The sequence below is a fragment of the Crinia signifera genome, chromosome 4, assembly GCF_055691185.1.
Source record: "Crinia signifera chromosome 4, ASM5569118v1, whole genome shotgun sequence".
NCBI classification, from domain to species: domain Eukaryota; kingdom Metazoa; phylum Chordata; class Amphibia; order Anura; family Myobatrachidae; genus Crinia; species Crinia signifera.
In genome coordinates this window covers 177053164-177067846 of record NC_139220.1, presented here as the reverse complement: position 1 = coordinate 177067846, position 14683 = coordinate 177053164, and the positions used below count along the sequence as shown (strand labels likewise).

General features: G+C 40.8%; 1 protein-coding gene across 1 annotated transcript in view; it reads left to right on the top strand.

The window, feature by feature from the left end:
• The window catches only part of LOC146072999 (cadherin-related family member 4-like), a 145411-nt gene extending 132242 nt beyond the window's left edge, over positions 1-13169 (top strand). The window contains exons 21-25 of the mRNA XM_083180172.1: positions 2447-2577; positions 6583-6675; positions 8728-8803; positions 9733-9769; positions 12789-13169. Of these exons, the coding sequence (XP_083036298.1) occupies positions 2447-2577; positions 6583-6675; positions 8728-8803; positions 9733-9769; positions 12789-12847 (396 nt within the window). The 3' untranslated portion in view covers positions 12848-13169. The remainder of the gene's footprint in view (positions 1-2446; positions 2578-6582; positions 6676-8727; positions 8804-9732; positions 9770-12788) is intronic.
• Positions 13170-14683: the final 1514 nt, after the last annotated feature.

Below are 14683 nucleotides of genomic sequence, written 5' to 3'. Positions count from 1 at the left end.
AAGGCTGCAACATTTCTGTGTACAAGGAGTAAATGTCCAGCCACAGTATGTTCTAGCAGCCTTTGACGTCAGAATATCTGCTCTTGGTTCCAGGGGGCGGATCAGGACTTGGCAATGCCGTTATTACTGCCAGTGTGCGATGCAGCTGCAGGGCCACATGCGGGTACAGAACCGCTCCTCTTTAAAGCTTAATTGGTCTGCCTGAACAGTAGACCAAATTTTAGGGTACGAGTCCCCTTAATTCTTGTTGAGAAACCGACCCCATAATATTGTACTGTATACTCCATATGGTAATACACTATTGTGGTTTTTTGTTTCTGTGTTTTGGGTACCCACCTACTAAGAGACACACTTAAGATCAGCGCCCAAGGATACTGTTAGTACCTTTTTCTTGTATATTCTGTTTGTGTATGTTAGGTGATACATACAATCCAATAGTAACCCAGGGCAGCAATCGATCGCCAGGTTAATCTAGAAATAACATCCTTTCCATGACTAGAATAGCCCGGTCCCTAGCTAATACTGTTGGGACCCGTAGCGCCGGCGTCCCTGCCCGACGGACAGGTCCCGGAGTGTGCGCCCCGGCTGTGGCTAGGCAGCCGGGATGCCAGCACACTTCCGGGCCCGAACTTCCGGATGCCGTCGCTAGGCAACCGCGACACAGCCCCACTCTGTACTCCCTGCTGCCACAGCGTTTTCCTAGGCGACGGGGACGCCAGGCAGCCACCGGCAGGTGGGAGAATTCACACACAGCTGCTGCATGATTGAATTAGGAGCTGGTCCCGCAGCTTGTGATTGGACCAGGCTCCTTTATAATCCTTAGGTGAACCTCAGGCTGACACCGGATATAGAGTCTATTGGTCTGTCCTGTTGGGCTCAGCGTGTATCTGGTCCCTCTGTGGGTCTCTGATCTGCCTCCATTTCCTACCCTGTGAAGCTTGCTTCTCCCCTCCTGAGTACCTGAAACCATCTCTGTGAGTACGTTAACCCTTTGGAGGAAGTAGCATTATCCTGTGTATGGAGAGTCCCATCCGTGGTCCTATCTCTGCCGCAGGTGACGCATTCCTTGGGGTCCCGTGGATGGCCCCTGTGTATCCATCTGTATATAGATTTATATGTGACAGTGTGTTCACGTGGGTCTCACTGTCCCCTGTTAACCCGTTACCACCCTTGGAGCATTGTTGCCCTTAGTATTATTATATTTTGGTTATTTGTCATTGTTGCGTCCCACTGCGTACTACCTTATCCAGATTACCTGTGGGTGTATTTTCCTTGATTTCCATCTTCTCTGTGTTGTCACTCTCCTGGGGTTCTGGGAGTTCCCCGTCTCTTGTGGGCATTAGTTAGCTTGTCCCCTTGTTCTCTTCTGGCCTCGACGGACGTGTTGTCAATACCTAATTCCCGGCTATAATGGAGTCTGGGCGGACCTAATCTGCCCTTACAGCCGGGACAGGTACAGGTGAAGACTAGCCCTGTACACATCCGTCGACTCCAGGTAGAGGCAACGGAGTCAGGGTTGGCGGGGACACTCCCAGATCCATAACAAATACTGCCTTTAACCAAAGAAACAGAAGCCTATCTGTATGCAAAACCTTGCAACTCCAATTGCATCTGTATATAGATACACACTGATGATAACCTAAATAAATCCCACATTTGTACAATCTATTTTCACAGCAGCTGTGAATGCTCTGGAGTCTATTTACTAAGATGGGAGTTCTACTGAAGATGGGTTGTTGCTATGGGCAACCAATCAGATTCTATCTATAATCTTCTAGAATGTGCCAAATAAATAAGTAGATTCTGATTGATTGCCCATAGCAACATTCCATCTTCAACAGAACTCCCATCTTAGTAAATAAACTCCTATAAGCATGAAATGGGTTATACCCATGGTGCAGAAACCTGCAAGAATGATTATTGACTGGCTCTACAATTAGGCAGCTTTATTCAGTTCCTAGGGTGCTGGGATCTTGGGAAAGCATAACCAAGTATGCCTATCACAAAGTTAACAATGACTATGAGGAAGACATCCTTGTTTTACTTAATACACATTGCTACTGTGGAACTACAAAAATGCAACTTCTACATTTTCACTTCAGGGGCTAGAAAGTGGGAATTTAATGCATATAAATGGCGTGCAGTCCCCCAGGTGTATAACAAGCCCCAGGCTAAATATACTGTTTGCATAAAACAAACAAAATATAAAATCATTATACTGTATTATCACAATGTAACAAACTAATGGATCCTTCCAATTACAATAATGTTAAATACATGAACGTGTCCACTTAAATATAAACAACTGTATCTAAGCAACTCATATTTTTGTTTCCAGACATGTTAACCGTCAGAAAATGTGTCTTCTGTGTTCTAGTACTTATGAATATGTAGTACTCCTATTAGTCAGCAATAACAAATTAAAATGTACATTGTGTATTTTCAGTTTACAACAGCCGTGTTTATCCGATCTTCATATATTTGGCGTCCTGATAGTTGGTTTCCTGCTATTTTAACAATCACAGCTGCTCTCTTTATCTTGTGCATGTATGCGTTGGCATGGGGTCTCCTGAAAGAGTAAGAATTAACTTCATTTTTTTTCTCTATTGTATCCTAATTTATACAATTTATTCTTAAAAAACAATGATGGTTGAGAATTACATTTTTACCTTTACTACAATATAAATAAAACATTAAAACAAACACATACCCCAAAAGGGGGACAGACATACAGGGCCGGGGCCACCACTAGGCAGCTTCAGGCATTTGCCTAGGGCGCCGGCCACTGGAGGGCGGTACCAAGCTGCAGGAAAGCAGCTGCCGCGCGAGGAGCAGGAGGAACGCATTGGCCATTCATCCCTGCCTTCATGTAAAGTGCAGGTGAGGCTGTAATCCCCCCCCCCCTCCTCCTGTAGTTGGTCAGTGTCATTGGCGGGAGGTAGCGCCTGCACCCCATCTCCCGCCGGAGCTAGTCAGTGTCATCAGCGGGGGTAGCGCCCGCACGCATCTCCCCCACCCCCTCCCTTCCCCCTCAAGCTGGTCAATGTAATCGGTGGGAGGTAGCGCTCGCATCCCAGCCCTCCCCCCGGAGCTAGTCAGTGTCATCGGCGCCAGTGCTGGTATCTTGTCTGCAGGCTGCATCATTTTAAAAAAACTGTTTCCGCGATTTCTGGAAGGCAGGAGGGGGGACCCGCGGCACTGTGACAGAACTGCGGGCAAGAGCAGCTGCCCGCTGTTGTGGAGGTATGGCACACACTTGAAGTAGTGGCTGCCTGGGGAGGGGGTGATAATGTATTTGTGTATAACAGAGCCTATGTATGGCTGTGTATGTGTATACATGTATACATGTATGTATACATGTATGTGTGTATATATATATATATGTATAAATATATATATATACATATATATAGGTTGTTCCACTGTTTGTTTAATACAATCTCAAAAAAGACCCACGAGTGCCAGTCTTTTTCTTCATTTCTACTGTCCACCGAGACGGGCACTGGGGCAGTTGCCCATGAAGACGGAGTGCCGGACCGTACCACAAGTATATACATATATGTATATAAAGATACAGGGACATACATTCAGATGAAACGATTATTTTCATATATGTAAGTGGTGAGTGCCCCCTTCTTTGCGTGTGTATATACACACACACACATATATATATATATATATATATATATATATATACACAATCCCCTTTGTCAAGGTGTGGGTGAAGAAAGCAAGTGAGGGGTGCTTACATTAAATAGGGGTGAAACAATCAGTCTCAACGAGCCGCACAATGACGCAGGGTCCTGAGGCGCAGAAAGTGGTCATAGCCGGAAACTGCATAATCATTACCCGATTAGCTTCCATCTAAGTGGAGCGCAACTGAGGCTTGCCGCAGGGCCCTCCTTCCTCCATGTATGTCTGCTTTACCCAGTTTGTTTGTTGTAAAGCGCAATGGAATCTGCTGCGCTATATAAGAAACGGTAAATAAATAAATAATACCTCTTTCCTATGGGTTAATGGGGGGGGGGGGGGGGAGTTGGCAGAGGTTTTGCCTAGGGTGCCAAGAACCCTTGCACCGGCTCTGCAGACATATCCATTAGGTTTTTCAGAGCTGATCCCTTTTGCATGGCGATCGATTATCGAACATTGATAACAAAATTGCATTGTCATTTAGAAACTGCTGTGAATCAACAAATGTTTTTCATTAGACATCAAAACTGACCTCTATTAAATGTTGTTAATTTAGGCAGTTTTTTCAGTTTCTAAATGACACCCAAACTGCCATCTAGTAAATGTAACTCATTGAGATTTATCAAAGCTTAGAGAGAAATACAGTAGAATGAAGAGATATAAAGTACTAACCAATCTACTCCTAACTATCAGTTTACATGCTGTATTTGAAAAAATGACAGGACAAAATTTACTAACCTCAGCCGTAATGGCCAAGCAGCAATGCTAATGGCTACGAACCGTATCGGCCGCAATTGACCGTATTTTCAGCCTGAGAACTCTACAAATTTACAAAGCACAGAATTTGTATTTTACGATGGTGAAGTCATTTGTATTTGGCTGCTGAGTTTACCTGCAGCCAAATAAAGCCAACACTGAAGCATCACATGGATCTGGCTGATCCGTGTGATGCTTCTCTGTGTAAAAATAAGAATAAATAAATGCATAAATGGTGTGGGTTTCCCCCAAAAGCATAACAAGCCCCAAGCTGTTTGAGCCATTCCTAGTTTCAGAAATACAGGAGACAACAGATCTTTGGTCTCCCTGTATTAAAAAAAACAGCAAAAAACAGCACTTGGCTCCTGGACAGGCCAATATGGGCCAAAAAGACTAGGGGTTCCCCGTATTTTTATAACCAGCATTGGGCTCCAATATCCACCAGGGTAATGTCACAGCCATTGGACATTTTTTATATAAGGTCCCGTGGTCAAAGAATCAACCTGTGGCTGGTCAGCACTGGCTGGGTCCCTAGGGCAGTGAAGTCCAGGGCTATCCCTGGCAACCCTGGTTTGTTGGTGTCGGGTTGATAGTCCATGAAGTGTTATACATAGAATTAAAAAAAGCATTGGGTTGTCTCCGCTGCATGCTGGGACTTGAAAAAACACAATTCCCAGCATGCAGGCCATTGCGGACCTGTGGGGAAAAAAATTATACTCACCTCAGTCCCCTCCAGTTTAGATTGGTCTTCTTGGGTCCAAGTAGGCATCAAAGGAGTTAAAATGAAGAAAAATAACATCTATGTTGGGAACCAAAAAAATCAGCCTGACCACAAAATCAATTGAGCTCAAGCACAAAGGTCAGGCCTATTAGCTGGTTCCCACCGTAGACACACATGTTCATACTTAACATGCGCATGTATGGACGAAGAGCGCATAGTCTATCAGACTGGCAGGCTGAGGGGAGTCCCATTGTCAGGGAGATTCTCCTGATTCTCGGGGAGGAGCTGTATGTGAAAGCATGCAGCTCCTCAGTTTTGGTGTTCGAGTACTTTGCATTTTTCATTTTACACCCTGGACGTCTACTTGAACCCAAGAGGACCAATCTACACTGGATGAGGGGGGTATATATATTTTTTTTCCTAGGTCCGCAATCGATTTCTACTCGACAAATGGTCCAAACCTCTGGGTTCAAGATATTTTAGTATGTATGCATGATGTATGTATGTAAATAAATAAATAAAGTTAAACTTTATTTGGTGTGGTTGTCTCTATTGGAGTAATGGTTCTTTTGTGGGACTAAAAGCACCAGCATGCCCATGAATGCCCTGCATGCTGGGACTTGTGGTTCTCCATGTCCCTGCATGCAGGGAGGCAGGCTGGGACTTTTTATTCCACAACAGAACCCTCTGCTTTTTTATTCTATTTTTAACCCTTTATTGGACTTTCAACCCGGTACCCACCACTCACAAGTGCAGGTGACAGTCCAGGTTCTCCATGTCCCTGCATGCGGGAAGGCATGCTGGGACTTTTGTTCCACAACAGAACCCACTGCTTTTTATTCTATTTTTAACACTTTATTGGACTATCAACCCGGTACCCACCGCCCATGAGTGCAGGTGATAGCCCAGGCTTCATGCAAGGTATCATTTTGCTAGAAATGTGTCTTATTTGCATCACTATATGAATAAGATACAGAAGCAGACTCTGTTGATTTAATGTATATAGCAGCAAGCCTGTGTGCGACTCCACCTCTATCTTCATACTAAATAAAATGTTACAGTGTTTTCCCAAAAAACACTGTTACATTCAACAGATATTACAGGAAACAAACAACACTATCCTGCGTCTCTGCACTTTTCCATCTTTGAAATTAACTCAGTTTTAAATAGATGGTTTTTCCTTCGGATTGTGAACATTTAAATTATACTGTACATTTATAGGTATCACAATGTTTTTTCATATTGAACTTATTTTATGTTAAGGTTACCATTTATACCCACAGATACATTTAGATATTTTGCAGTTACAGTTCAATACTCACCTATTCTACCATCACATGTGCAATAACCTAAAATTGGTTTGAATTTTTTTCATCTATTCTGTCCTAAATAATATATCAATTACTTTCTAACAGTGTCCCAAAATATGCAAAATATTTTCCTTTGTGTAGAGGAAACCAAAACCCTAAACCATCCAGTTTTTCCGACAATAAATTAAACCCTGAAAGGTAAGTAATACAAGGAACTTAGAACTTAGAAGCATTTATTATTAAAATTTGAATATGCTGTACATGTCTTATACACAATGTAAACATGAAAACTACTGAATAAATAGTACTATACAGTAAGAATTAGAAGTTGTCATCTTATTAAGTAACAATATTGACATAATATCACATCTCTCAGCTGATTTATGTTCTATTGTGCTTATTTCATGGGTAACCAAAAGAACAGTCCTAATGTAAGAAGCAAAAACTAATAATTAGCATGAAAATGAATTCCAATAATAATATTACGAACGAGGAAAAGAAGAAAGTAGTTGCTTTGGAGACTAATGCAAAGCAAAGTCACCACAGATAACAGACGCCAACCCATTTAAGCTTGATGCTGTTATAGTATATTCTATTATTAGGCTTAAACATAGAGAGAGAGATTTATGTTTTGGAAGGATGCATCAGGATCCTGTCGTTCAGAATCACAACAGTTAAGGCCCCCATACACTACTCCGACTTGTCCTTAGGACAAGTCAGACCAGTTTGCTCCTTGCTCACAAACAATTTGGCACTTGTATCATTTTTACATGCAATAAATCGCATGTGATTGGCAGCAGCAGGGGGCGGGCAGCAGGGTCCAGGCATTGGCGGGAGTCTGGGCAGCGGGGTCAGAGTGGGGGCTGGGAGTTACTGTAGTTTGAATAATATAGTATATATGTAATATATTTTGAAAAGACTGGCCAGCCAGATCAGTGGCCTCCCAATTGATTGGCTGAGAGAATTCTCTCAGCCAATTAGCGTAATTTCAAAATATTTATTCAAACTCACCAGCCGCTTTCCACCCCGCCTCCCGACAAATGTCGCTGCTAGCTCCCAGCTGCCGCTCCGCCCCTGCCACGCGGACCCCGATGCTCTGCCTTATGGACCCTGCTGCCCACTCCAACGATCCCGTTGCCCACCACATGGACCCTACCACTGCACATAGGTGTGTGCCAGCGGTGAGTCACTGTAGGATTGGACCCAACACATCATGGGTGCTAAAAAGCTCCTGCGGTGTGCCACTGATGGGTCCATTCTGATCAATTTAATGTGCAGCCTGTCCGACCTCCCAACTACTCTGATCCAATGTGCATTGGTTTGGAAGGGATGTTGAACAGATTCGATTTGTTCCGATTTCTCAGCCTGATCCATCGGAATTGGGCAAAATCAGCCCTTTAGAATGACGACAGTAGGTTCCCAATGGTCAGCATCCCGACAGTAAGAAATGGGGTTAGGCACTAGTGGAAGGGTTAGGCTTAGGCTGTGGGGTGTGTGTGTGTGTGTGTGTGTGTGTGGGGGGGGGTAAGGTTGCGGATTCTTACATATACACTGTCAGAGGTGCCGGTTAGGGACAGGCTACTGGAGAGGTAGTTAAAGGTAAGGATAGGTGTAGGTTTAAAATACTTTAACAATATCCTTCCCGATTTTTGCTGATGGCATCCTGACCGTTTGGATAGTGAATGCTGGGTTTTTAAAACAGAGCATATAAAATCACTAATTATTTGAACATTTGTTATGAACTGTAAAATGTGCATTTGATCAATTATCCTTTACGAGTATGCATACACATTCATATTCTTTAAACATTAAAAATGTTTTGAAAACAATAAATATAAACTCAATCTGCATCGACATACTATATGTTTATTAACATGATCATGTGGGAGAGAGTAAAAATGTTTGTGCACATTCTAATTTCTACTTTAGGAGCACCATTTTCATTATTTACATACTTACATGTATATACAGTACTAAAATTCTGGCAGCTTTTTATCTTATCCTTCTTCAAAATACGTATCCGCATCAGTAGATATATTTCAAACCCCTCCCAAGTATCATTTAGAAATTATAAAGTACAAAACTTCAATTATTTATTTTCACTTGGACAATCGAATGGGACTTTGTCGGACAAAACAAGTATTCCATGTGGAGGCACTAATGGGGTTAATTACATTTAAAATGTGTACAGTTATATTTATATGCATTTAAAATTGTATAACTGATTTTCTATTTCTTTTTGTTCACTAGGACCAGTAAACAAAATGCAACTAACAACAATAACAGCTCCAGTGAAAATCCAAACCTGTTACCAGGAAATCTCGCTGTAAGTCTGTCTTTATTTTTTTATGACATGGATGTCATAATTACTATGGGGCATAATATTATGACAGGGGCATAACTGTGAGGGGTATAATATGGGGTCAGGGACATTACTATGGGGGCATAATATGTTGTCAGGGGCACTATTGTGTGTGTAAGGTAGTCTTTTCATTTATGGTAACACCCACTTCTGCTAGGCCATGCCCATTTCAGCAAAGCCACAACCCCTTTTGTAACATGCACAAATACTACATTTTTATAATATCTGTGGGGTTGGGGGGGAGGGGGGGCAATAGCCAGGTACATGTAACTCTCAGCTTCTCCTGTCCAGCTGCCGCTGTTTTAACTTGCGGCTGAGACTTCTGCCAGTGGGTAACATCCAGGCCCGGCGCCACCACTAGGCAGCTTTAAGCATTTCCCTGGGGCGCCGGCCACTGGAGGGCAGCAGTTTGTATCAAGGCACCCCTCCTGGAGCCAGGTGAGTGGTGCCCACACATATCCCCGACCCCCACCTCCCCCTTTGGACCGGGTTGACACTGGTGAGTGGTGGGGCGGCCATTTGGTGTCAAGTGAGCAGTGCCCGCAGCAACATCCAGACCCCCCTCCCGGGTGACTGGTGGGGAGGCCGGAGAGAGACTGTCACATAGCCCAGCTATGACACAGATACAGTACAATAGAGCAGCTCTTTTGTTTATTTTTCTCTTCTTATTTCCTTTATACTAATCCTCCATCAGAGGAGTTCAGCGCAGTGTCAAATCTCCTTTTACTAATAAATGCTTGCCAGTGGTCTGCAGCAAGTATATTTCATTTTATTTTATTTTAAAGTGGAGGTTGAAGGATATGTGTACTGATTTCAACTGAAGTATTTCATTAATTTTGTCTTTTAACTTAATTTAAGTAAGAATTTGACATCCCTTTTCTTACTTAACATAGGCTTCAAATGTTTTTGATGGCCGTGCTGTTGACCCAGGTAAGCAATGAATGGATAAAATATCTTATAAAAACAGAAGTTAAGTAATAGCTGTAACTAATATTTACCCTAATATTGTTGTGTATAACATGGATAAGCTATGATTCTGGCCGAACTCAGGCGTTTTTTCCCCGAAATGATGTCTTGTAAATACCTTGCCCATTACATTTGGCCCATTATGTTCTTAATGTTGTAGGGGATATACAATAATGAGGAGCCTCCTTAGTCTATGTCCTCATCTGCTGTACTTGTGTCTGTGACCGGTGATAGGACAGGTTTAGAAGATGTCCATAGTAGTTCAAAGAGTGCGTTTCTTATTGAAAAAGTTTTTCCACCTGTAACCATTATGGGAATGCCTGATCAAATGACTTATTCAATAGACTCACTGTGAAACCATAGCCTAGAAATTTTAAACTAAAATCAGAATTTAAAATGCACTTTTCTAAATGGTTATGAGCACTAATAGCTAATACTGAGTTTTGGAGGAACATTTGGAATTAATTTTTAAGTCAATAAAGAACACCTTCCTAGTGGCAAAAATATAGTAAAAAATCATTTGGACCACTTTAAGTTCACCATGGTTAGCAGAAAACTAGAAGTACCAACAGGGGCAAACTAGAAGTGCCAACAGGAGGTTACTTGGTGATCTAGGTACCACATATCACCCTGCCTTAAGATCCATACCACTCAGTTGATGCAACTTTCCAACAGAAACAAAGGATTGACAGCAGATAAGAACCAATTGACCCATTAAGTCTGTGCCATTTTTAACCATAATTGTTATCTCAAACACTCTTTAATCCTTATTTCTTTGTATGGCTAGACTTATGTCTATCCAGTACATGTTTAAATTGCTCTACTGTCTTAGCCTCTGATGGGAGGCTATAGAGGCTATTCCACTTGTCCACCACCCTTTCTGTAAAATAATCCCCCCCCCCCCCCCCCCCACAGTTTAAGAGTGCATGTCCTCGTGTTCTAATACTTTTCTTCCTTTGGAAAATGTCTCCCTTCTTGACCTTTTTAAAACCCTTGATATATTTGAAAGTTACTATCATGTCCCCCTTTTCCTTCTTTGCTCCAAACTATACATAGTGAGATTGTTTAGTCTTTGCTGGTAAGTTTTGTGGTGTAGGCCATGCACCATTTTAGTTATCCATCTTTGTACAGCCCCTAATGTACTAATATGCTTCCAAAGATATGGTCTCCAGAATTGAACACAATAATTTAGAGGAGTCTGTATCAATGACCTACAGTGTACAGTACCATTATTATTTATTTCTTTCTGTTGCTTATTCTTCTCTATATGCAACCAGGAATCTGACTTGCTTTCATAATTGCTTTGTTTGGTTCTGGTGGGGTGAGTCAGTAAATTATGCCTACAGTATGAAGGTGCTCTGCATCCTGTATTAGGAATGGGCTGGGAGTGTGTTGTGATGTGACATTACACGGAGATCATCTTAGACAGATATGGAGAAGCAAAGAAATAAGGGTTTTTTTTTACCAAAGGGTAAAAAAGCAGGCGCCAGAGGTGGGGTGTGTGTGATTCAAGCAGCTCACACAAAGGAATAGTCAATTCCTTGAAAATATATAAACAAAAAACATCAAACAACAAAAAGGGTAGTGGAGCACTAAAAATTAAAATAAATATAGTTGGTGCTATTACCAATTAAAAAACGATCAATTGGGTATCACAAATTATAACAATATTTATTTTGCATCTAATATCATAATAAAGCCAATAGGTTATTGACCAATACACTTGAATAAATGAGTTAATATATCAACAATAAAATAAAAAAGAAATATAAATTCAAGGTAAGATTTAAAGATAAAAAAGTGGACCGGGCAATATACTTATTGTAGTCTCCTGCTTGTGTGTGATTCTTTACTGGGAATTGGAGAGGTGGGTATCCATAAACCATGCTGGGAAGTTTTTGCCGCTGTGTTGTGGTGTTGCCGTCTTCTAGTTGAGTAGCAGGCTCACAGACTGGTGGTAGGCATCCCAAGAATTAAGATGGTGGTGGTATCCCATACAACTTTTCCAGTGTAGGAGGTACAAAAGTCTCTAACAGATGGCGCCAACTTTACAAGCCGTATTGAGGGAGAGTTCATATGTTATGCTCCAAGGTCCAATGTATAAAAATCTCTGTATTCTGACGCGTTTCGTCACCCAAACTGGCAACTTTTTCAAAGGGATTATGGAGAAGCAGTAGCCTGCCATATCACACAATGAGATCTCAAGTTCAATATGATGTAAATAAACATCTTGCCTACTGAGCGCCCAATGAGAATTGCATGCTCAGCTTAAATCCTTTGAGCATTTGACACTCAGTGCAGTGATACAATGCTATGTTTTAGGCAACATTGAAAAGCTTTAGATTCACCAAATGTTACTTCTGCTCATGCAGCAGTGGCATATTTATAATGGGTGCATTGTTCGCGATGCTATTTTTCTGGTAATATGCACATGCACAATGCAGTCTGGGCGCTCTAGTGCTCAGATTCAACACTGCTGATAATACGGAAATCGCTGGAAAAAAGACCACTGCAACATTTTTCCGAAGATCTGTGCATCCACAGTAGGGTCTGAACACTCAGACCCTGCTTCTCCAGGCAGAGAGCAGAGGGCCCAGCCTGTATTAAAATGCCCCTGTGATAAAGATCCCTCACTGCTAGTTCTTATAACAGATAAGGTTTCTGTTTCTGTTACCATAAATTCAAAACCAAGATCCCAATTATAGACTCTAGGTCTAGGCAATAACCGGTAATACAATTGGATCCAGAAAACTAGGAACAGATTCATTGCTAATTTATAAAAAATTACTGTACAGTGCTGTAATTTACTTTAAAGATGGTTTAATCTAAAGGCACACATGCAAATGATTTTAGTTGTTCTAGTCACAATTAAGATGTATTAGATATGTAAGATATCATATACAGTATGTGTGTAATAATACATAAAGCAAACAAAAATAGCATTTCAGGTATATTACATAATTATTCTTGTGTCTTTATCTAGTTTCAGGGAAACATTTTCTGTTTAACAGCAACACAGGAGAAACAAAGTGGATTACATGAAAAGACACCAGCCCCAGGGTTCCGTGCATTATAGGACAGTTTTTGTTTTCTGCTGGAGTTGTCCTAATCTTCTTACTTCTGTAAATACATGCATCGCTTAATAATACAATTAATATTTCCATGACTTTTTTAATCCCAATGAATAGAAAAGTTTATATAATTGAAGGCATTTATAATTAAAGACATACCATCAGTTTGCACAGGATAATTATTTTTTTTTAAATTAATACAGGTACCTACAGTTTATCATTACTATTGTGCTCATTAGTTGTCGCAGAGATATTACTAGATTTTTATTTCATATATATATTTTTTCATATTTTTTATTTTCTTTATTTAATGTTTGATATCTTTGTATATTGTTAGGAGGTCTTATTGTTGGAATATGATAACTTAATTGCTACGAATCTCAGATTATTAAATTACTTTTCATGTTTAAGATTATATTATGTTGTATTGATTGATTAGTCCCAATTTGTTTGTTTTTTACGTGGGAAGCGCTCCTAATTGTGTCATTTTTGTATTACCTTCAAATAGAGCCCATAATAACATGTAGTTAGCAATGCAGGTATAGGTGCTAATTAACACTCCTGAGGGTAGATTGGAGGGGTGCCAGTACCAGAATGAAGGCGCCTTACCTTCAAGTGTACAATATATACACAAATATTGGGAAAAGTAGGGGGACACACGACTGCACACCATATTTTTTAAACATAATGAGAGGTGCTACCAAGTTAAGTCTTCTTGCTTATGATTGTATTGGTCTGTTTAATTAATTCAGGACTAGTTTCATAGAGGAACTCAATCTGACAGCTGCTTAATTGACTTTATATTAGTTATTGTGCTGGAATCAATAACTGCTAGTGCTTGTCCATTGACTGCATAGTAAATGTTAAAACCACGCTCTTAACTTGAAGACAAAGGACCAGAATGCATATGAAAGGTAAGGTGGTAAAGGTAAAGCCTAAGGATGCAGTAAATTGTTAGCCCTTTAACATTTCATTATATGTTTTTTGAAAGTGAAACTCATTTTCTTCTCAGTCTCTTCGTTCTGTTCAGCCAGTCTCAGTAGCCGCTATCTGTCTCTTCGGCAAGTCTCCAAGAAAGCATCTTTATTTATTAATATTATTTTGCACATACAACACACACAAAACTACACTATTATATTATCCATTCACTACATTACTACAAGACGCCAAAGACCAGCAAGCGGCCTGGAACATTACAAGGCAGGAGACACAGCACACAGCCGATACAGAAGGATGCATATCCCCGGGGGAGTAAGTTAACGCACTCCCATATAGGATGCAGCAGGAATGATACATTCAGCCGATAAAAGGACCCACTTCACCACAATAATGTGGTGAAGCGGTTCCTGATACTTAAGGAACAAAATGCTCCTATTAATAAATCTACCCCAGAAAGATTAAAGACTAGAGACTCTGGGGCAGATGTATTAAGCCTGGTGAAGAGATAAACTGGAGATAAATTGGACATAAAGTGGAAGGAGATAAAGCACCAGCCAATCAACTCCAAACTGTCATATTTAAAACACAGCTGATTGGCTGGTGCATTATCTCCTTTCACTTTATCTCCAGTTTATCTCTTCACCAGGCTTACTACATCTGCTCCACTGTTAGCTTGCAAAATATTTTAGCAAAAGACATACTGTAATGTACTAATGATAATTGTGGTCAATTAATCATGGAAGTCCATTTAAATTGTTATACAGTATGTGTATAAATAATCTAATCTTTTCAAATCTAAATCATTTTACCTTATCCATATGACCTAGGAGGAGGTAATCAAGAAAAAAGAGACTAAAATTGGACACAT